The 25,031-nt window shown below is 32.2% G+C and overlaps 4 protein-coding genes across 4 annotated transcripts; all 4 read right to left on the minus strand.

Annotated features, from left to right (window-relative positions):
* Window positions 1-4,516: 4,516 nt before the first annotated feature.
* Window positions 4,517-6,014, minus strand: LOC108201586 (peroxidase N1-like). Its single transcript, XM_017369879.2, has 3 exons — window positions 5,588-6,014; window positions 5,301-5,463; window positions 4,517-5,197 (listed from the first exon to the last, which is right to left on the minus strand). The coding sequence occupies exons 1-3, from the start codon at window positions 5,975-5,977 to the stop codon at window positions 4,779-4,781; spliced, it is 972 nt and encodes a 323-aa protein (XP_017225368.1). The 5' UTR covers window positions 5,978-6,014; the 3' UTR covers window positions 4,517-4,778.
* Window positions 6,015-11,215: 5,201 nt separating this feature from the next.
* Window positions 11,216-12,906, minus strand: LOC108201603 (peroxidase N1-like). Its single transcript, XM_017369895.2, has 3 exons — window positions 12,475-12,906; window positions 11,927-12,089; window positions 11,216-11,842 (listed from the first exon to the last, which is right to left on the minus strand). Exons 1-3 carry the CDS (start codon window positions 12,862-12,864, stop codon window positions 11,424-11,426), a joined length of 972 nt encoding a protein of 323 aa, XP_017225384.1. The 5' UTR covers window positions 12,865-12,906; the 3' UTR covers window positions 11,216-11,423.
* Window positions 12,907-17,004: 4,098 nt separating this feature from the next.
* Window positions 17,005-18,407, minus strand: LOC108213631 (peroxidase N1-like). Its single transcript, XM_017385438.2, has 3 exons — window positions 17,976-18,407; window positions 17,711-17,873; window positions 17,005-17,591 (listed from the first exon to the last, which is right to left on the minus strand). Exons 1-3 carry the CDS (start codon window positions 18,363-18,365, stop codon window positions 17,173-17,175), a joined length of 972 nt encoding a protein of 323 aa, XP_017240927.1. The 5' UTR covers window positions 18,366-18,407; the 3' UTR covers window positions 17,005-17,172.
* A 4,792-nt stretch (window positions 18,408-23,199) lies between these two features.
* On the minus strand, window positions 23,200-24,621 carry LOC108194230 (peroxidase N1-like). The gene is made up of 3 exons (XM_017361168.2): window positions 24,136-24,621; window positions 23,873-24,035; window positions 23,200-23,778 (listed from the first exon to the last, which is right to left on the minus strand). Exons 1-3 carry the CDS (start codon window positions 24,523-24,525, stop codon window positions 23,360-23,362), a joined length of 972 nt encoding a protein of 323 aa, XP_017216657.1. The 5' UTR covers window positions 24,526-24,621; the 3' UTR covers window positions 23,200-23,359.
* Window positions 24,622-25,031: the final 410 nt, after the last annotated feature.

Raw genomic sequence — 25,031 nt, forward strand, 5'->3', positions numbered from 1 at the left:
CATTTAATATAATTAATTTATAAACATTCACTTTTCTTAAACTATATGATTTTTTGAAAGTGGATGTAATTTGAAAGGGAGGGAGCAATTAGCAACCCAAATATGATCAATTGGATTTGATAAATTTGTGTTCAAAGTACAAAAGGACATATAATTGGGACGATTTTTTTTCTTAAAAAAGACATATATATATAAAATGAGACAGACAAAGTACTTTGTTTTAACTAAATTAAAAAAATATCCTTAACCTCGATGTTACGTCATATGTACATATCTCTTTGACACATGAGACTAGTCTTATATCTAAATTCTTGATTTCAATAAGTATACTTATAACCGTATTTCTAATAATGTGCTCATTGGGGCACCAATAAACACAAAACTTTGATAAATTTCTTTTATTTTATTAACTTATATTATTTAATAATTATAAACTCCTACATTTATAACAACCACACCACTGAAAATTATTCAATATCACATATTTTAATGATGATTAATAATGGTGGACCTCTGCATTTAACCGACGCCAGAGATTATTTGCGTCGCTAGATTAATCGACGCTATAGGCCTATACTTATACCGTCTCCCAGATTTGTTACACCATTTAACCGACGTCTTAGAGATTATTTGACCGATGCTGAAAGTCCAATGGTGTTAGCATGTGTCCATGAACACCGCATAAATCCTATTTATAATGCAGAAATCAGATACGTGTCAAGTTAAGAACACTATATAATACTTTTGTCACGGTGTATAAATTTCTTTAGTGGGACCCACGAGCCTGTTGAGTGGAAGAAGAAAGAAGGAAAAAGCATAGAGAATCTGAGTGGATGAAAATCTTTCCTTGCTTTACAACATCATTGGATGGGCAAAAACTTACTACATTTAGTAAGTATTCGCTTTGGAGCTATGCTAGTCATACAAATCTTTTTATGAAGACCAGACACAAGTACACAACCTTATCTTATACTATGTGGGACCCATTTCTTATAGCATAAATTATCATTTGAAAGAGATGCTAGAAATTGTTATAACTTCTTTGTTCAATACGAATCGCCTCAACTGCCCTGTCTCTTGAGCATCTACACGTCTACTTTGTATATGGGGTTGGAGATCCATGTTCAACTGAAGTCAAGGACTCAACTCAACTAGCAGCCTATTTCTGGTGGACTGTTCTCCAATATCTTTAAAGATTTATTCACTCTACTTTTATTCAATATATATAATAATATATTCTATTCGTTCTTATTGTCAGCCATTTTTCAATATTTTCTTAGAATTTGTTCTTAGATTTTATTTGGAAGAACTAAAAGAAAGAAGATACAAAGGAAGTATAGGTTATTTATACTATAATAATATTTTCTTTCCATTTGTCTCTCTCATTTCTTTATAGTTTATTTACATGCACTTGTTTAAATTGTTATAAAATTTAGTTTTATAATTTATTTTTAATTGCTATTAATAAAACTTTAAATATTAAATTATCAATCACTAGATTTACACGTTGCACCTGATAAGTTTGAGCTTTTTTCGATTTGGTCTTAAATAAAATTTCTTGTCAATATGCACTCTAATGTTTAAAAAGCACTTTGATATGCACCTCCTTACCATGTTTCGTCAAGTTGACTGTTAAAATTAACGGCTGTAGAGGTAAAACACTAATTTTGTATAAGAGAATCAGTAGAAGGAACTCTATAAAATTATTATTTTAACGGCTGTAGAGGTAAAACACTAATTTTGTATAAGAGAATCAGTAGAAGGAACTCTATAAAATTATTATTTTACCCCTCCAGCCGTTAATTTTAACAGTCAACTTGACAGAAAATGGTTAAAAGGGGCGAATACCGAAGCGCATTTTAAACACTAGGGTTCGTATTGACATGAAATTTTGTTTGAGACCAAATCGAAAAGGCGCTTAAACTTATGAGATGAAAAATGTAAATTACTCTTTATAAAATTATATTTTATAGGAGAAATAAAATGTGTCAATGCCTCTGCCCCCAACAAGCATTTTACAAAAGCAAAAAATTAATTTATTTTATAACATTATTGTGTTTTCCTTTTTTTATTAAAATGATTCGTAACTTTGGAATAATATTTATAAATTAAATCACTTATCAGAAATATAAATTTAAAATTTAGTAATTAAAGTATCTGGTTGCAAATAGATCGCTGGTTAAATTAAACATAACCTTAAACAATTTCAAATGCAAAAAATCTATACTAAACCATAATAAGGCAACATGGCTATAATTTGTAATCCAACCTTTTAGTTATAATTATTGGTTTGGTACTATCCCCTGCAATTACAAGTCTGCCACACATACTATAACAAGCCAATATAAAAATAATTTGTAGTCCAACTTTTTAATTATAATTTTTGGTTTGGTATTATCCTGCATTCCTGCAACTATAAGTTGCCACACGTAAAGGTCTATTACTCTTAGAGTGTCAAATACTAAAAACACTCATGATAATGTATTATCATATAATATTTCATAAAAAAATTATAATGATGTTAAAAATAAAATTATAAATATATAATTTTAAAGTCTATTACGGGTAGAGGTCTATTACTCTTACATTGTTAAAAAGTTTCAGATACTGAAAACAATCATGATAATATATTATCATAAATATATAATTTTAAAGTCTACCACACATAGAGGTCTATTACTCATACATTGTTAAACAGTTTCAAATACTAAAAACACTCATGATAATGTATTATCATATAATATTTCATAAAAATATTATAATGATGTTTAAAATATAATTATAAATTTATAATTTTAAATATAATCCATTGGCCAATATAATTTAATTAAAATTCAATTCATTAATATTAAAATACTAATAAAATAATGTTAAAATTTTAATTTTAAATAATCAATTACGAACTATATTACCCCGTGCTTCGCACAGGTTAAAGACTAGTATTTTTAAAAACCGATAACATAAAATAATTAAAAAAACAATATTTTTGATTATTTTTTTAAAATGACCACAGCCAAGAGCAACCAGGCCCATTTTAAAAACCCAAAACTGTGTCATCTAAGCAAATAAAATCGTACATAATTTGTTATGGACTCCATGGTCAAACTTGGGAGCCCAAGTCGCTTTTAATCCTGAATCCAGTTGTTTGTCAAGCATTCTATCGTCAATTTTTCAAAATTTAAATTTCTTTGTCGCATGGAAAGACCGACAAACAAGTACATAATTCCTGAGAATAAATATTCTAAACGATATAGTACAAAAATGTGTTGCAGGAGGACACACTATTGGAACGTCCATTTTTGTTCCAAACCTAATCTATTGACTAAATAATCTACTCCGTTATACCTTGCTCGACTTCAGTAACTCAGTCTTTCAGTCCCTTCAACCAGATTCAATTTCAATAATTTATTTTAATATTAATAAAACTCCTCTCTGATAAAATTTTAGATCCGCCACTAAAGACAAAAAAGTCTTCCACATGTTAATCGTAGCTTAGATGTGTAGATATATTGTCAACCGTAAACTTCACCACGATTATACTTTTTGTCGAGTCACAGCTTAAAAAAGTTGATGCCTAGTCAAAGCAATAAACACAAGGTGCACTCACGAATACTCTCTCCATCCCAATTTAAATGAGCTTTTTACTCATTTCACCCATATTAAAGAGTATTAAATGATTGTTATTTTTTCCGACTCTACCCATATTTATTGGGTTGACTTTCTATTGTATTAGCTTCATTGTACATTAAAATGATAAATAAGAAAAGATAAGAGTGGAATATTGTTGATAAATTTGCATTGAAAAGGGAGAGACTCAACAATTTTAATTAGGATATATTTTTTTCTCAAAAGGATCATCTAGTTTGGGATGTAGGGAGTATACAGTATACAACACTCCAATCCGTCACCTACGCGGCAGCCCCGCCACTATTCGATCCCTCGCTTACCTTTAAATATTTATAGTGATCAGAATAAAATCGCTCGATCAATATAAAATAGTTATCCCTGTCTCATCACTTGTATACGTATAAAATATAATAATTTCATAATATATTTCTAAAAATTTAATAAAAATTTGATGTTTAAACTCATTAAAAATTAAAAAAAAACTTATTATAAAACTGTAATTTATTGGAGTCTCTAAATGTGTGCAAATAGTGAAAGTATACATCAAAATAGAGGGACGAGTATAATAGTTTGCACTCACATTCCGTAAATAAATCGAGCATGTACAAATTACTCGTTTTCATCCTATTTAAATGAAATAGGATGAAAACGAGTAATTTGATGTTCACTCTAAATGAAATGAGGATGATAATTAAATAAAAATTACAAAAATACTGAGAAAAAGAAAAATATTTAAAATAAAAGTAATTTAGTTTGAATGAATTAACTTTTATGTGATCATGTTGGAATAATAGTACAAGAAGTAAAATTTTAATTATAAGTACATGATTAGATCTCTAACTAAAGATAATCTGAACTAAAATGATAAAAGAAATGGAAATTATAAATATGGCCCAGCAAGCAAAGTATAAATTGTATTTCATTAAGTGACCATTCCTAATATAAAAATATATATATATTGTACATGAAAAACATCTGTTTCTTAGTTCTTGAAGACGCTTTATACTCTTTATATATAACTCAAACAATACGTGTTTGTTTGTAAATGAACTTTCTTTGCTGTTCGTGGAAGCTTTTACAACTGCAGGCTTATTTTGCATCCGCCTACTCAAGTTTTCATAACTCTAGAACTGGAATATCAAAGTTCGACTCTAATTAACTCTTGAACAGACCTTTCGAATTTCCCCGGCCGTCCCAGTGTTCACCCCAATATTCGTCATTTTAATCATAGATTTTCCGAATTCGACGTTCAAAGTCAATCCAGCCAAGCCTCTGATACCCATAAATCTCTGCGCAAAGTTCCTCGTTGTACTGTCCTGCCACAAGCTCTGATCTGACTCCAGAATTCCCCGTCCATCTCGAACATTTTTGAAGAAAGAACGATCAAAATTGTTACCGCTCCCGTAGTCCAAAGCGATACGTTTATTTCCATCGCCATTTTTAGGGCAAAGCGATTGGAGTGTAGGAAGGAACGAGGGATCGATGGTAGGATCAGCACCCCCGGAGTTTGTGAAGTTGTATAATCTGTAGCTCACGAATTGGCAAGCCACTGTTCCAATAGTGTGTCCTCCTGCAACACATTTTTGTACTATATGGTTTAGAATGTTGCATGCATGCAGATAGAAAAATTTCGGATGTCTGATAAACGTATGTAATATTGGCTTATTGCTTACCAACAAGGGTAACAAGATCTTGAGCGCTTAGACCAACATCTGCAAATTTTTTCTTCTGGACCGCGACTGAGTCTGTGAAACTCGGCAAATTGGCGGTGTCGGACGCCAATGACACTCGTCCGTCTCTCCGGCCAGTAGGCACGCGATAAGTCAGTGCACCGACCTGCATGTGAAAACATAAGAACAATGAGATGCTGATATAACAATGATCCTACTTCGAAATAGCATAAATTATTTGAATTTTTTGGTTAAAATCATATATAGCACATTCGAAACATTTATCTTACTTCTACTGTGGCATCACGAGCAGCAAGAGCAAGAATATCAGCACACGACACGACTCCGGGGCATGCTGCCTCTAGCTGTGTTTTGGCATCCTCAATCACTTCATATCCTCTCAGCAGAAGATTTGGCCTAGCGGTTTTCTCAGCATTGCTGCCATCGATAAGAATCGAAGCATCGCAACCATGAACGAAGCAATCATGGAAGACCATTCTGAGCAGTCCGGGGGCAACAGTGGAATCGGAGTTAACATGTTTCTTAACGGTGGCTTGAACGATGGATTCCGCTCTGGGACAAGAGGTGGAATAGAAGCCGACCCTAGTCTGAGCTAGAGCTAAGGGTGTGGCGACTAGAAGAACAAATAGAATAGAGAGTTTGCTAAGGAAAGAATCCATTTGAGTTTGTTATGTGTTGTTATAAATTGATTGTGTGTTTAGAGGAAACGAAGGTGGTGTATTTATAGGGACATAAAAGTGCTAAAATGGGCTAAACGTGTGGAGACCAGAGAGAACCAGGGTCAATGAAAAATACGTGGCAACGGATTGGAAAAGTTGTCCACTGGTGAGTTGTAGTCCACTCTCGGGCTGCCCAAGTTGTTTGATTCGTTGATTGATAGAAGAGTCAAATGAATGTTCATACATGCGGTTGCATAGTTTAAGTTCAATTTATGTCAGATTTTCTCAGACACGTACTCAGTGGATTAATATTTTGGCATTTACCTCATATATACATAAAAGTTTGCTCAGAAACTAATTCCTTCTTGTAAATTATAGAGTAATAATTATTGATTAGATATTCAAAATTCCAACAATTATGGACTTACTCGAAATTCATTTTACGGTCTTAAATCATCGTACATGCAGTATTCTAAAAATCCCCGATTTAACCGATAAATCCCCTGCAAGGTCGGCCACCGATTCGATTTTTTAAATCCGATTAATCCTTATATATATTCCTTAATCGAAGTATATATGATAAATTATTAAAATTAAAATACTATATTACTTTAAGTATGGTTTATTATAGAGTTTATGAATATGGTAAAGATATTAGTTACTAAATAGCTAATATAATAATAACTAAATATTAAATAATATTTTAATATAAAAACAAAACCGATTTTCACTCCGATTAATCCTTGCGATTAATCTCCGATTTCCGATTAATCCCTGAATCGGTAGCTCAACCGATTAAGTCCGATTCTCGATTTCTGTAACACTGCATACATGTATAAATAATATCTCTATCATTTTTTTTTTAATTTATACTCATTTTATTCTATTACATCCACTCCAACTAAACACAACATAATTGTGTGTTTGTGTGTAAGCCTAATATTACAACTCTTGAAACATAATTTGAAATTAGTTTTACAAAACTATATTTGAAATGTTGTAAATCATTGTGCTTGCGGAAAATGGTGAAGTGGGAACCGGAAAAGAAGCTTAAATAAGTGTGAAACGCATACGCAGGCGAATACCTTGATGTTACGTTCTATCAAGGAAACTAAAGTAATGGCGAAGCTGTTGCAAACTTAATTTTGTGTGGAGTATTAGTACTCCAAATGGATAGCGTAAACATGTTTTCTATTACAAAGTTGTTAGGGTGTCAAATACTCCGCTAACACTGACATGCATGCATTCCATGATTAAAAAACTAAAAATTACTAAAAGAGAAGGTGGAAACTATTGACTCGGGGTTCAGCAAAAGTTTTCAAAAGAGTCAAAGCAATGCGTGTGGGGTCGCGAATAACTTACTCTGCATTATCATGAAACTTCCTGCACTAGTATTTAACTATTCTTTGTCAAGCCTTCTACTTTACTCCCTCAATTTGTTTTATTTAACATTTTAATTTTTCACACGTATTTTCTGGTGAAGTGATCTGATAATATAATTATTTTTATTATATTTTTGCCAATTATGATATTGATTATATATTTTTATTCTGAAAATTAAAATTTTGAATTATTTTTAGTTATCTAGTCAGAATATTTAAAAATATGTATTAGAAACCAAACGTCGAATAAAATAATAAGATCGAGCTATATGTCTATCAGGGAGGCAAAAACCGCATGCTGTATATGACTGTTCTCAAAATCTACGTGCCGTGATAATCAAATAGCGGTTTCGTAAAAGAGTGTGAGAATAAATTAAAGAGTTTAAGAAGTAATTATTCCAGTTAGTTTTCGATACCTCTTGTGCAAAAATACAAATTTTTGCATAAAACACAGAACTCCTCATATTTAATTTAGATGGAATTAAAACACAAAATATATTGTCTTTAAATGATTCTACTGAATATATTTTTAATCATCGACAGATTTTGGGAGGACAAATTTCAATCTGAACCCTGCATCATTCTTTTGATCACAAAAGATATTAATCAAAAACTTGTCTTCGTCTTCTCTGTTCATAAGTCAGCTTTTACGCAACAGCTATTTCATTAAAGTTTTCTAAAGATTATTCATGTTCGATAGAAAATTATTGTCAGACATTTTAATTCACAAATTATATTTCAAAAATATTACTATTTCATTTGAAAATTTTAAAATGTTATATATATATTTCACCTTAAATATTTTATTTGCTGAGTTTTGCAGGACATCTTATTCACGATTACATATTTTTCTACTCCATCACATGGTTTTTTTGCTTACTTTTTAGTTAAACCAGTCATTGTGTCCGACAGCAAAACCAACACGGACTATAGGTATCGAGGACGATTTCTCTCTGATGCTATAGGTATATTATTTGTGTGTATGGTAGAATGTATATCTATTATTTTTTTTTGTCACTTTATATGGCAATTTTTCTTAGCTGTGATAATAGATGAAAACATGAGCTGAGTTGCTTTTGAGTTTTGACATATAATGTTCATGGAGAGTTTCATGTTAAATGCCTAAAAAATGTTTACGGAGTAAGGCTGACAGACTATATGCACGTAGTATGAAAAAGTAAGGGGCGACGGGCGTCATCAGCTCACCTTCACTACAATAAAATCGGGTACTTACGACAGAAATTCGTATCTAAAAAACAGCGCCGTCCTTGGATCCGGCACTTCTCCCTTATTTTTCATTTGAAAAAATATTTATAAAAAACTTATGACATCGTACTCTAGTATTATAATTATTTGATTTTTTCAATTGAAAAAATATTAAAATATATAAAAAGCTTACAACGGATTCGTTTTTCGTCGTAACAATTTAAGACGGAACTCTACTAATCCATAGTAACTTTATACGCGTGGTCCCTCATAAGTTATCTGTTACTATAACTTATAAATGACTTTATTTGTTGTAGCGCTTGTCGTATACCCCGGCCTGGTATAATTGGCCCCATCTCCTTCATTCTATGCACCACCGTATATTTGACTGAACAGACACATTGCATCACCAGATGCCCCACCATTCATGAAATCCCAGTTTTAGTAGAATAGCACTCAAATAAGTGAATAACTCCACTCAATCTTGTCATAGCCTTAGCCATGTCCAACTTAAACGCCATAAACCCCTCCTTTCCTGTTCTCTTTAGTTTGTGATAGTGCATGACTTCATAACTTATAATTAGAATATCTATCTAGGGTTAAATTTGTAGTGATAAATTAAAATTAATTTTTTAATTAAACCGATCGATCACAAAATTATAATGTCTTTTCATTATATTTTATTTTATATCAATTTTTCAGTATTTGAATATCAAATTCTTAAAATCAAAATTATTTTAATTTGTATATATCGATATATACAGAAATCAATGATTACTGGGTTAGTCATTGATATTATAAGATTAAAAAAAAATATCGTATACTATTAGGTCCAGAAAGGTAGCCTAAACAACTATTTCAAAGTTGTTTTCAACTTTAATCTGAAAAATAATTATTTATATAATAAGTCAGAATCAACTTAAAATTAGAATTAAATCCAAAATTGACTTAAAGTCTGAAATTAGGTTTTGGTATTTTTTCAGTGAATTAATATTTTAGAATTTTTTTTGATAAAAATTATTCATAAGACATAAATTATTTAGAATTCACTTTTATTTTCATTATTATATCTTTAATAACTTATAAGTCATTAATAACTCAAAATTATCTAAATAGATATGTTAAAATCCCAGCTTATCATATAAGTCTTATTAAGTCATAAATTCAACCAAACTGTCTGTAAAGCACTCTTGACGATAAGGTGCTTAAGTTAGAGTTCTTGAATCCAGTGAAGAGCTACTAAGAGCAACTCCAATGGAGGTGCTAAAAAGAATGCCAAAGTGCCATGTGGCATGACGTGGCATGGTACTCTTGTTGGCTCTTCATTGGAGTGGAAAGGGTGCCAAGTAAAGTTGCCAACTTTTGACACCCTCCTAAAATGGAAAAAAGTGTGTATATCCTAAAGCATATAGTTCCCTATATTTTTACACTTATATTTGTTTTATTTAATGTGGCAACTTTGGTTGCCAACCATTGGAGCAAATTTTTATGTAAGAGTTGCCAAAAGTACAAATAAAGAGAGAGAAGATAAAATAATAGTACTTTTGATGATGTGTCATTTTAAGCAATCTTAGTTAGCACCCCCATTGGAGAGCATCTCCAATGGGAGGTGCCAAGAGTGGTGCCAATGCTATGTGGCATGACATAGACCGGCACTCTCGTTAGCACCCCCATTGGAGATGTTGGAGTGCTATTGGGGTGCCAAATGAGTTGGCTTTGGGGTGCCAAAAGTTGGCAACCCATAAAGTAGGGTGCCAACTTCTTTTGTAGTCCCAATAATACATAAAATATAGATTTGTGGTCCCAATAATACATAGAATATTATCTCAATGAATAAAGTTGACATTTTGGAGTGCCAACCATTGGAGTGTATTTTGAAATAAGGATGCTAGAAATGATTTGGAAGAATGAGAATATAAAAAATAATATTTTGAATTATGTGTCAAAATTGACACCCCTCGAAGGGTGCCAACCATCGGAGATGCTCTAATTAAGACACCATATGTTTGGGCTTTTAACACACTTGTCCAGCTTGCTACCTTCACCCAACAAACTGGCCTATTTATCACGCATCACAATTCGAATGCAATCTAGACATCATATTTTTCTTATTTGCTTCCTGCCAATCCATAATCTGTTTAGAGTTCATCTCCAAAACATGTACTCGACTCAGTTTCATTCTCTTGCAAGACTTTCCAGTTCCTTGCAAACCAAACTCCTGCTAAAACCTTATCAATGCCGATCAAATTATCCGTTGACTCTGATCTGCTGCGCCTGCACATTCTACCTCCCGCATATCTAACTCAATTTTCTGAAATGTTTCAGATTGCGCGAGTTAGTAGTACATGACAAACGTACAGCATTCGGTTTAATCGTTTCTTTTCTGTGGGCTCCTTGTGTTTGTAAAATGACAGCTTATTTAATACTCTAGCTAAATAAATTTCTCCAGAAAGTTCTATTCAAACCGGCAAACCGCAAAGACAGCTATAATTAAATCATAACTAAATGATAAAAACACATATTTCGCGCCATTTTATAATTAATTCCTTCCAATTATTTCACATAATTTATGATGTTTAAATATCTCATTTTAATTGTTATGTCAAAAAAAAAATTCTCAACAAAAATATAAACTATGCACTTTTGTTGATTTACGAAATGGAAAATTTAAATATATTTAAATATTTTAAATTACATGGACAAATTCGAATAAGATGTAAAAGGAGGGGAGCACTATTTTGCGACTGATAAATGGAATTGCATGCTTATATTACATAACCTTCCCTACTCAAGTTTCAAATTGTTATTGTTTAAAAAAAAGTAGGGTTTTGGAAAACCCCCCAAATTCTACATCCTTTTTAATTAATTGCTGAACAAATTTTGCGAATTTCACCGGCACTCCCCGTCTTCACTCCAACATTCGTCATTTTGATCATGGCCTTTCCAAACTCAACATTCAGAGTCAGTCCAGCCAATCCTCTAATACCCATAAATCTCTGTGCATAATTCTTTGTTGTACCGTCCTGCCACAAGCTCTGATCTGATTCCAGAATTCCCCGTCCATCTCGTACATTTTTGAAGAACGAATGATCAAAATTGTCGCCACTTCCATAATCTAACGGGATTCGTTTGTTTCCATCACCATTTTGCGGGCAAAGAGATTGGAGTGTAGGAAGGAATTTGGAATTGATTGTTGGATCCGCACCGCTAGTGTTTTTGAAGTTGTATAGTCTGTAACTTACGAATTGGCATGCAACGGTTCCAATAGTGTGTCCTCCTGCAATGCATGTGAATATACGTGTGAGATTAATTCAATATATAGTATGCATGTCATGAGAATATAAAATTTAGTATCTCTTACCAACAAGAGTGACAAGATCTTGAGCGCTGAGACCTACGTCTGAGAATTTCTTCCTCTGAACAGTGACTGAATCTGTGAAACTCGGCAAATTGGAGGTATCAGATGCTAATGAGACTCGTCCATCTCTGCGTCCAGTTGGCACGCGGTAAGTCAATGCACCGACCTGCATGCAACACACAGGGTTAGAGTACTATCTGACAGATGATTGTTGCAACAAACTACTTCCTTAAATACTTTTGAGCCTGGGAGTTACACTTTTCACTGGGAAGCTCCAACATTCATGTATATCTTTTCTATCAAATTATGTAATAATATATTATGTTAAGGGTCGTGCTCAGTGGAGAACAGCTTTAGGCCTAAAAATAGTGAGAATACTATTATTCGTTATAAAACAATATACAATATTCAAAAAGTGAAAATTTTCCAAAATAATTGTTTTGCACGTTGTAAGAAGTGCCGACAATATTTCTCACTGTTCTCAGAAAAAAAATGTTCTCATATCACTGTCAACATAAAGTTATAAACAACAAAGGGAACAGTGATCTTACTTCAACCGTAGCGTCGCGAGCAGCAAGAGCAAGAATATCAGCACACGACACAACTCCGGGGCATGCTGCCTCTAGTTGTGTTTTGGCATCATCAATCACATCATATCCTCTCAGCAGAAGATTTGGCCTAGCCGTTCTCTCAGCATTGCTGCCATTGATAAGAATCGAAGCATCGCAACCATGAACGAAACAATCATGGAAGACCATTCTAAGCAATCCCGGAGCAACCGCAGAATTGGACTTGACATGTTTCTTAACGGTGGCTTGAACAATAGATTCCGCTCTCGGACATGACTTAGAATAAAACCCTACCCTCGTTTGTGCCAATGCCAAAGGCGTGACAAGTAGAAGAAGCACTAGAACAGAAAATTTGTTAAGGAAAGAATCCATTTGAGCTTGTAATGTGTTGTTATAAGTTGTTTGTGTGATTTAGAGCAAGCAAGGATAGTGTATTTATAGTGATCTGCAAGAACAAAAAATGGTAAAACGTGTGGAGACTCAGAGGGTCAAAAAGTTGTCCAATGGTGAGTTGGTGTCCACTCTAGGGCTGCTCCAAATTTTTAATGACTCACCTAATGACAATTTTAAACAAGGACGTACAATGCGTGTTATTGTCTTAATGCGATTACATTACATTATGTGCATGTTAAACTAAAGTAAGATTCCTTGATCTACTTTGGCATTTATGTTGCAAACAAAATCTATCGTGTGTTAGAAATGCCATGTGAAAAATTATTTGTATTAACCCTCATGTTATATATTAGAAATATTGAAGGTGGATTATATTATAAGCTCAATATATTAGTTTGTAATCAGATTTATAATGAAAGATTAAGGACTCCGTTCAAGAATTAGCTAGTTCTCAGCTGAAGTAGATGCATGTTCTTGTTATCATTAATATGAATACTTTTCCACGAAGAGATACGATCGGAGAATGTAACATTTCTTTCTTTCTGTCTTCTGATTGAAAAGAAATAGATTGACGAGGAGATACCATCAAAAAAATGTAACATTTTTTCCAGTCGTACCGTTAGAAGAAATATAGACCAATTAAACTAAATAAAATGGGAGTGCAGTACTCAAACTCGAAACCTCATAATTCTTTAAAATCAGTTTTAGAACAGAAACAAACCAATTAAATCAAATAGGATTGGAGTGCAGTACTGATCAAACTCGACAAACTCGAAATCCGAACTCTTTAAAATCAGCTAATATCATACTACGTAATATGTTCATCTAATATTTTAAGATGGTCCTAGATTATTGTTATGAAAAAAATACATTAAAAGATAGAGAAGCTCAGGAAATCACTCAACATGAAACTAGTGGGAATATCTGAAAGTTTCATGTCCGGCTCATAATATACTCCAAGTAGTCCAAGTGTCTGCATATTATATATTCTATTTATAAATGGATAGAATTGTAGCAGGTTTTTACAAATTTGTTATGTCCCGCAAAAATTCAAAAGAGCTGCAGGTAGCAATTGTTGACTAAGGTGAATAGTATTACAGTAGTTGTTCAAGCATTTCTAAAAGTAGCCCAAAGTCGTATCGGGTAACGTAAACCCTTTATGGGCTCTGAGAAAGTTCCGTGCAACTCAGATGATTAGTTTATACATCTCACCGAACCCTTGATCCAAACGCTGTGTTGTCCCGCGCTTAGGACAGGTTTAAAGTAAGTCACGACAGTGTATATTGTAGAAAACAACGTGCTGACTATGCAAAGGTTACAATCGAACAAAAAGTTTCTTAATCTTTGTACTTCGTCCAGATTGGTAAAAATAGATGGCTCGATATGAGATCAGTCTGTACAACTTTTGTGGTGTCCAACTGCCTCCCGTATCATATCTCGATTTGAGAAAAGTTTTCGGTGTAACTCTAATATCATATTAAATGATTAATTTTTCTCAAATTTCAAAATATTAGGAGGAGGATTTATCATCAAGATGATATTGAGTTCTGGTGCGAGTGCTGCAACTCGAGTTATGCAAGCCAAAATGAGGCAATTCATCTGGGATGAATGTCTGCTTTCCAGTCTGATCGCTCAACTCTAGCGTTGATTCTTGTGAAGCCATTGCAAGCAAAGAGCCGTCCCATACCATAAGGATAGGTGTTTTCAATGTATTCTTTTAATTTTAAAATGAAATTTGTAATTTGCTAGGCGGGGTTAATCTGTAAATAAAGGATATGTCGGGCTTTTTTAATGAAAATGATGATTTATCTTAAAAAAAGTCTCACATTTATATAACATTTTTCTAATTAACATTTAATACATAATATTCATTATTTTCGAAAACAAAAGTTACTTATCTTTAGAAAAACTTACAAATTTAGGTACTTAATTCAGAGATTAATGACTTATTTCCAAGAAGAACACGTCCGGGACCAAAATCTTTTGTCGAACTTTGATGAAGTATTTGTGCGAACGGGAGAGTATAATCATTTGTAGTTGTTCCTCTTTTTAGTGCTAACAAGATCTTGATCAAAAACAAGTTCTTTTTTAATAATCTGATGGACTCGAAAATTTGTTCTCCTATTTACCAAAGAGTAGTGGAACTGCCAGCAGGGTGCGTGTAAATAAAACGGGCAGGTAATAAAGGCTCCGCGGGACGGCCGATATTAGCCCTTGGGATGTCAACCTCTGTCTTTTTTTTTTTTTGTGTTTCAGTTGGTACCTCTGTGATTCGGATATCGGGTTGTACTCCCTCCGTCCTTTTTTATCTGTCCATTTTGGAAAAAAAAAACACATACCAAGGAATAATTGATTGTATAAACTTTTTCATTAAATACCTCTAATTAATATCTTGAAAATGGTGAAATACCCCTACTTTATGTCTTGAAAACATGAATTCAACCAAGTTTTAAATAACTCAAGCCTTGAAAATTGAAATTATGGAGATATATTTGAAAAACTATCATTAAATTAGTTTTGAAAGTATAAATGGACAGATAAATAGGGACAAATTTTTACTTTTTTTTTTCTGCAACAAGTCAACAACTATCCTCTCTCTCCTTATTTTTCACGTGAAACAATAAATTAATATTTCTTAATTGTTGTGTTTTCTTCTAACCACATACTTTATTCTTTTTACATATTATATTCAGAAAAATATTATTTATAAATTATATACAAATTAAAATTTTATTAAATACTAAATATATATTCACTTTTGATTTATCTTTCAAAATTTTATATTTATAATAAAATGTTATTTTATTTTAAAAAATGTCCACATAAAATAAATTTTTTTATCAAATTTTATATGACAACTTTTAATTAATTTCGTCCCACAATTAATAACGAGGCCCTTTTGCATATACATTAATTTTCTAATTAAAATACCTTCTAACTAATTTTTTTTATTAAATATCAAATTGGATAATTTTAATTAGAAAATTAATGTCTATGCAGGGGGGCCTCGTTATTATTTGTGGGACGAAATTAATTAAAAGATGTCATAAAAATTTGATAAAAATTTATTTTATGTTGACATTCTTTAAAATAAATTATATTTAATTATAAATATAAAATTTTGAAACATAAATCAAAAGTAAATATATAGTTATTATTTAATAAAATTTTAACTTGTGTATAATTTATGAATACTATTTTTTAGAATATAATTTGTAAAAATAATAAAGTCAAATACATTAGTTATGTGGTTAAAGAAGAAAACATAATAATAAAAAATTATAATTAATGTCACGTGAAAAGGAGAAGAAAGAGAGTACATATTGCAGAAAAATAGAATAATTATGACAGGTTAATCTGTGCCCTGAGCCTGAGGGCGACACAGGATAGACAACCCGTTCTGTCATACTCCCTCTCTGTTTCATATTACATGTCCACTATTGAGGACAAAAAAGTGTTTCAAATTACTTGTCCATTTCTATTTTCAATGAAATGTAGTCAAAATTTGTATTTCCAAGAAGAGGTTTATACCACATCTTATCAAGTTATTTAACCTAGATCAAATATCTACCATATATTATACTTAGTCAATACAATAAATATAATAATAAATGAATGTTCTCTAAGAAAGTTAGTTTTTCTTAATATGCGTAATTTATTCAAAAGTGGACATGTATTATGAAACAGGGAGTATGTGGTTAAGCACAAATTTTATTGCATTTACTCTATGCTGGTGAAAATTCTCAACGTTCAGAATTCCCACCTGACCCTTTACTTTGATTCCCTTGCGGACATAGAGCCACGCATTTTTGGGGCTGCGGACAATGCATCAGTGTATAGTGCAGAAGAAAATTGAGGTTTCGGTGTATGTTTACCGATGTTTTAAGAAGTTTATCCAAATTTCCATCACACAAAAAAAAAAAAGAAGTTTATCCAAATGTATAAAATATTTTTAAGTATATTCTTATTTATAATCAATAAACATCTTTTTTGAATTTTAAAATAAAAAACGTTTTTTTTTTAGTTAAAGCCTAGCTTCTCCTCGTAAACAGGTATTCATGTTTGAATTCAAAAAAAAAATGTTTCAATTTTGTGTATAAAATATTTTGCTTCTAGATGTATACAAAAAATAACAAGTATCATGTTTTTGATTCAATAACATATAAACATACATCAGACAACTTGACAGATTGTACGTACATCAACATTGGTATTGTGAACAATTTCTTCTTGTTATGCAAAAATTGAAATAACCCCAAAACTGGAAAATTTGAATATTTGATCACTTTAGTTAATTGCTGAACAAACTTTACGAATTTCACCCTCCGTGCCGGTCTTCACTCCAATGTTAGTCATTCTGATCATGGCTCTTCCAAACTCAACGTTCAAAGTCAATCCAGCCAGGCCTCTTATTCCAATAAACCTCCGCACAAAATTCTTTGTTGTACTATCCTGCCATAGGCTTTGATCAGATTCCAGAATTCCGCGGTTATTTTGCACATTTTTGAAGAAAGAATGATCAAACTTGTCACCGCTTCCATAATCTAACGCAATACGCTTATTGCCATCACCGTTTTGTGGACAGAGAGATTGGAGTGTTGGAAGAAATGTGGGATCAATGGTAGGATCAGCACCCCCGGAAGTTGTGAAGTTGTAGAGTCTGTAGCTTATAAATTGGCAAGCAACTGTTCCGATAGTGTGTCCACCTATAATACATGTGTTCATACAAGGTTTAGAAAATATTATCCAATAATATTATGTTATATATAGAACGAAAATATTGCATGCATGCAAAAAATTAGTCTAGAATATATGTATTGCTTACCAACAAGAGTGACAAGATCTTGGGCGCTGAGACCTACGTCTGCAAATTTTTGCTTTTGGACAGCGACTGAATCTGTGAAACTCGGCAAATTGGCGGTGTCGGAGGCTAACGACACTAGTCCGTCTCTCCGACCTGTGGGGACTCGGTATGTCAATCCACCAACCTGAAACATACGTACACATTAAACAAATCAGCATTGATTTAAAATATATGCATCATATGAATACATTAGTTTGAAATTCTAACCGGCACAATTTCAGCTTACCTCAACTGTAGAGTCACGGCCAGCAAGAGCAAGAATATCAGCACAAGACACGACTCCGGGGCATGCTGCCTCTAGTTGTGTCTTGGCATCCTCAATCACATCATATCCTCTCAGCAGAAGATTCGGCCTAGCGGTTTTCTCAGCATCGCTGCCATCGATGAGAATCGAAGCATCACAGCCGTGAACAAAGCAATCATGGAATATCATTCTAAGCAATCCCGGGGCAACAGCAGTATTGGCCTTAACATGTTTCTTAACAGTGGCTTGCACAATGGATTCAGCTCTCGGGCAAGAGCTAGAATAAAAGCCGACCCTAGTCTGAGCTAGAGCTGAGGGTGTGACAAGTAAAAGAAGCACTAGCAGAGTGAATTTGTTAAGAAAAGAATCCATTTGAGCTTGTAATGTATTTTTATAAGTTGTTTGTGTGAATTATAGCAAACCAAGACAGTGTATTTATAGTGATAGGAATGAAAGTTATTGAATGGTAAATTGATATATATCCCACTTGCTAGGGTTGCCCAAATAATTGAACTTGTCATGTACAGAAAATGTCCATCGAATACAGTTACATTAATTGTGACATGCAGTGTATGATTAACAAAAAATCAGAAGGGAATGGACCAGAGGGGAGCCTGTTGACCGAGGCAGTGTTTATGTCAAATTCTTTATATGTCAGAATGCGCGTAGATTATGTACGTGCAATTTACAATAGCACCCATGCTTAAATCTCATATTAGCTAATTAGCTAGCTAAGAGTGGTGCTGAGGAAATTACAATAAATAACATACAGTACTTTCTTGTGTATATATACCGTATGATAAACAAAGCTTTAATTTTCTTGTGCATTTTCTTGTGCATAGTGTATGAAAATATTAGTGAACATTACTCCTATATATACCAGGGTGAGTTAAAAGATAAAGAGGATAATATACTATAAAAATTTATAATTAAATGAGTTTGATTGAGAAATATATTAAAACAGAATCTAATTTGTGATATTTGCAAGTCTAGTTATTCAAAAGGTAAGTTAAAGATTATATTTTAGTTCTAACAACATATAAAATTGGTATGAAACAAATATTATAATATATATTTATAATATATATTAAAGACTTTTGTTCAATCAGTTATAAGATTAAAAAGTGCAGGTTACTTAATTTGAACTATAAAGATAATTAATATTATGTATAAGGACCCATACATTCTCGAAAGAAATTAAAATTATATTCAATATTTATACAATATGCAATTACTTGAATATCATTATAGAAATATATAAATTATAATATCTATAGATGTGATACAAAGAGTTATATTGTGTAATGTTCTTTACTTATATAAATGATAAATGATAAAAGATATAACATGTGTTAAAGAAGTCAACTTTATTTAAATAGTGAACTATACTATTTATGTATTACTTTTGACATTTCTTACGATACCAGGTCATGTATATATATGTTGACCTTTCTTATATATTATATTTGACTTTGCTAACATACTAAATTACTAACCATTTGGACTTAGTTTTACCTCCAATAATGGTATATCATTAACTTCTTTCACTAAATAATAAATGATACTGTTAGACTTTCGACTACAAGCTAAGTCTACAAATTATTTTAAGATGTTTTTAATTCAAATACAACTTATTTTATCTAATCTGATTTCAAATATATAGATTTAAATATAATTTGTATGTTTCGGAGATCAGGTTCAGATTCATCCAAAATTTGAATTTCAAAAAATAAATAGCATCATCGTAATATTATTTATGAATTTTTGAACTTGAATTTCATTAAATTTAAAATTTATACAGTAATGGTAATGAAGCATCACAAGTAAAAAAATCTTAAACCATTATTAATTATTTCTATATGCAATATTCTTTGGATAGAGTCTTAAATTTTATATTAATTCATTAACTTAACAAAAATTACACGCCATCAACAAACAATACACACATATATGTATATATAACATAATTTCTTAGTTTATAAATTTTAATTATACTCAATTTTATTTATTAAAACAAACCCAAGTATTATTAAAATTTGAAAGTTTATAAAGCTATTATGTGTGTTGAATTTTTTTTGGGTTGTTTCGATTTAGATTTGGATTGGATTTTGGATTTCAAATCGGTTTTCGATTCGAAATACCTGATATCCATTTTCAAATCCAAACTCTTTCGAGTTTAAAAATTGAATTATACAATCCAAATTTAAATTCAAAATATCGGATCGGTTTTTAAAATTGTGTTATGTTCTTAAAATTTGACATGAAAGAGAAAAATAGCAAGAGATATACGGTAGAACATGTGTCTTGTTATACACATGTATATATGATTATAATTTATAAGATAATTAAATATATAAATTTGATTTGAATATAATTTATAAATTTATAAACTATATTTAATTTTATAAAGTATAGTTCTGTAACTTATTTTTTAAATTTTCCTTTTTCGAATAACAAATTTAGATGTTAAATTTTTATTCATAAAAAATTTCAAAAATAAGTCATAGAACCATATTTACATGAATATTATATTAATAGCCGTGTCCCCATCCGCCAATATATACTATTCGGGCCAGAGCGAATATAATTAATCTAACTCGATTCAAATTCGACGGACTCAAATTATGAGTCAGCAAATTACTATTCAGCACGTACGCCTTATTTAAAATTATAATTAAACACATCACGGTGACATATTTATATTTAAATATATTTAATAGATTTAATTTTAAATTTTTAAGGAAATTTTAAGAATTAATTCAAACTTATTATTAATAAACCACCCTGATCATTTAGATCTATTAAAACAGTGTACCTAGAAAATAAACTTAAATAAATATTGACTATTAATATTTAAACTCTATCTATATTAAAACTTTATATAACTGTTTGGTACATTGAGAGATTGATTTCGTGTTTACATACCACTATTGACCAAGTCAATAACCATGTAACAAACTAGACTACGACAACGATATTGTTGGACTCTTGCTTCGCAAGCTCTTTGGCTACTGAACACAAGTCAAAACTCGGAAACACTTTCGGTTTAGCCATCTTTGTGGAAAAGATGCAATAATTACAAGAAGCTACCCTAAGAGCATGTCCAGCTGAGTCTTGAAATATTCTCTAAATATATAATAAAATATGTATTTTTTAAGAGATTATTACAATTTATTGAATGAGAACTCCAACAGCATTCCCTATTTGTATTCTCTATTATTACTATAACATTATATTCAACTTGTAAGTAGGAGGAAGAAAGGAGAGAGAGTGTGGAAAAAAGGAGAGAAGTGAATATTTTATTCTTTAAAATAGTATGAGGAATGGTTCCACAATCATTAAAAATGAGGAATGAAGTGAGCGTCATAAGTTTTTAACAAATTGCTAAGACTCTCTGGAGTTGTGTTTTATGTCATATTCCTTATTATAATAGTTTAGGATACCATATAGCTAAGCTGCTGGAAATGCTCTAACAGGGTTCTGAACACGGCTTCTGAGCTAGTTTATTACATATTAAGAATTAAAAATTGATATTTAATCTGATTTTATCCATGGCACCAATATTTAAATAATCGATTATTAGCCCGGTCATATTGGAAGTAGTTATTCCTAAATAAAGGCTATTATGAGCCTGTCATTTTTTTTTGAAACAAAAGTGTTCATCTAATATTAAAAAATCATACGACATTTACGCCAATGATCGAGTCGAACAAACAATAAACTATTCTCACAAATAGACAGTTAAATGATTTTTTTGAAAGACATGTATATACAAATACAATACTCCCTCAGCCCCTCTCAATTCTTTACCTTGAGTTTGGGCACGGAGGTTAAGAAATATGTATAAAGTAGTGGAAAAGAGAAAGAAAAGTGGGTGAAGTGGTGAGACTCATTGATTTTTAATATATAAAAGAGAGATAGTGGAGTAAAAGTCCTGTGAAAAGAAGAAAAAGTGGGAAAATGGTGGGACCCATTAACAATTTTTGGAAAGTTTTGTATTGTAAAGAACTGAGTGGGACGTCCAAAAGAGAAAACTGTAAAGTATCTAGTGAGACAGAGGTAGTAACCGCTTCATGCATTCTCGTTGAATTACTGGTACCCTCTTCATCATGCCCCGATAGAGCTATCGTTTGAGTTATCGATCAGAACTGTGATTTCATACAAACTTTCATCACCAAATCAAACTCCGTTTACAATTAAGAAGTGAAAAACAAAACTCTCACCAGGGAGAGAAAACAACCTTAGATAGAACCACGGAAACAAGTGAAATCCGACTGAAAATCCACTCGCTTAAAATAGAGAAGAAAGACGGCAAAATCTACGATGGTTTTACGAATTGCCTCGAGAATAGATCTGGAGCAGAACCACAAAAACAAGAGAAATCGAACTGAAACCCACCCGCTTGGAAAAGAGACAACGAAATCTCCGATGATTTTGGATCTAGGTTTCCCGAAAAAAAGTATAATTCAAAAACTAAGAATAAAACAAAGTAGTTAAGTGATTCTAGCTTTTTCATCAGTGAAAACCGATGGAAGCCCAGGCGGCTATGACAAGAGAGAGGCTAGAGAGAATTAAGTTTTTTCTTTAAGTCAACAAAATAAAATTTTGAGCCTGTCTATTTAAATCTAAAATTATGCCCATATTGGAAGTAGTTATTCCTCAATAAAGGCTACCATGAGCCCGTCTATGTAAATCAAAAATTATGCCAGTATCTTATTGTAACTTAATAGTTTTTTCCTTTCAATTTACATGTTCACTTTTAGGGAAAAAAAAAATTTGTTTCAAAATCGTGGCACACTTCAACTTTCAATGCAAAATCATATTTTTCAAAATCGATTGTACTTCACATAATTTTTATTTATATTTCCTGGATAAACTTCATTCCACACATTATGTCATTTAATGCGATTAATTTCTAAACATTCACGGTGTAATTTTTTGAAAATGGATATCTAATTTGAAACGGGGGAGTATATGATAAGTGAGCAGTATTTTGAAATAATTAAATATTATAAATAATAATAATAAATTTAATAGATTAATATTATCTAAAAAATTAGAAATAAAATTAATTACTTAAAAAATATATCATAGAACAAAAATACTTTCAAACCGTGAAGTTTAAACCATGCACACAGGTTGCCCGTTCCAGCACACAGAGTAACTTGAAATTTTAAGTTAGCCAGTAGGTCATGACAGCTCAAGGTTGAAACATCATGTTTCCGCTGGATATATATATAGTAATATGGTATTACATCATTGAACTTGACAAACTGTACGTAAATCAAATACACTGATCTTATGGACAATTCTTCCAGTAGTTGAGCAAAATTTAAATAACCCCAAAACTTGCATTTTTGATCTCCTTAATTAATTTTTGAACAAACTTTACGAATTTCACCATCTGTGCCAGTTTTGACTCCAATGTTAGTCATTTTGATCATGGCTTTGGCAAACTCAACGTTCAAAGTCAATCCAGCCAAGCCTCTTATTCCAATATACCTTTTCACATAGTTCTGTGTTGTACTGTCCTGCCACAGGCTTTGATCTGATTCCAGGATTCCGCGGTTATTTTGCACATTTTTGAAAAAGGAGTTATCGAAATTGTTCCCACTTCCATAGTCTAAAGCGATACGCTTATTTCCATCACCGCCTTGGGGGCAAAGAGATTGGAGTGTAGAAAGGAATGTGGAGTCGATGGTGGGATCAGGACCCCCGGAGCTTGTGAAGTTGTATAGTCTGTAACTTACGAACTGGCAAGCCACTGTTCCAATTGTGTGCCCTCCTGCAATACATAAACACGTTTATTTAATATTTATTAGAATTGGAATATTGCATGCATGCAAAAGCTACAAACATATGTGATATCTCAGGCTTACCAACAAGAGTCACAAGGTCTTGAGCGCTCAGACCAACATCCGAAAATTTCTTCTTCTGCACATCGACAGAATCCCTGAAACTTGGCAGATTGGCGGTGTCGGAGGCTAGCGACACTCGTCCATCTCTCCGTCCTGTTGGCACCTTGTACGTCAATCCACCAACCTGAATATATAACAAAATGAAAATGAAAATTATAAATTCATGCAAACTAATTAGTGAATGCATTTTAGTGAAATTAGGCACAACAGCGTCAGTAACATACCGCAACAGTGGAATCCCGACCAGCAAGAGCGAGAATATCGGAACAAGACACCACTCCAGGGCATGCTGCTTCCAGTTGTGTTTTGGCATCTTCAATGACATCATATCCTCTCAACAGAAGATTCGGCGTCGCGGTTTTCTCCGCATCGCTGCCATCGATAAGAATGGAAGCGTCGCAACCATGAACGAAGCAATCATGGAAGATCATTCTGAGCAATCCCGGAGCGACAGCAGTGTTGGCCTTAACATGCTTTTTAACAGTGTCTGAAACAATGGTCTCGGCTTTGGGACACGAAGTGGAATAAAAGCCGACCTTGGTTTGTGCCAAAGCCGAGGGGGTGACTAGTAAAAGAAGCACTAGAACAGATAACTGGTTAAGGAAAGAATCCATTTCTGCTTGCTTTGTGTTTTGATGAGTTGATTGTGAGTAAATTACCGACCTTAGCTAGGGCGTATTTATAGTGATTAGTAAGAGTAGAAAATGAATAAACGTGTAGAGATCACAAGGAATATAATATAAAGTACTGCAGAAAAGAAAATTCAAATTGCATCCACTTGTTTGTCCGGCTGCCCCAAATTATTAATTTGTCACTAACGAAAATATCAATGAAATGCAACGTAGATATGTCCACACGATTACATTTGAATATTGTGAATTAACGCTAAGCTTCTAAATTTAATTTGAATGTATGTGATCAGTGTATATGTTGTTACTACGTGATCAGATATGAGCTTTGTATATTGCAAAATCATACATGGCAATATGGCATCAACCGAATGTATCACAGTTTGGGCAGCAGAAACAAAACTTCATCCATACCTCAACCCTCAGTATATGGATTTTTGATATCAAAAGAGAGATGGATTTTAAAAACTGTCTCGATCTATTTTTGAAAA

Source organism: Daucus carota, chromosome 1 (assembly GCF_001625215.2).
Source record: "Daucus carota subsp. sativus chromosome 1, DH1 v3.0, whole genome shotgun sequence".
NCBI lineage: Eukaryota > Viridiplantae > Streptophyta > Magnoliopsida > Apiales > Apiaceae > Daucus > Daucus carota.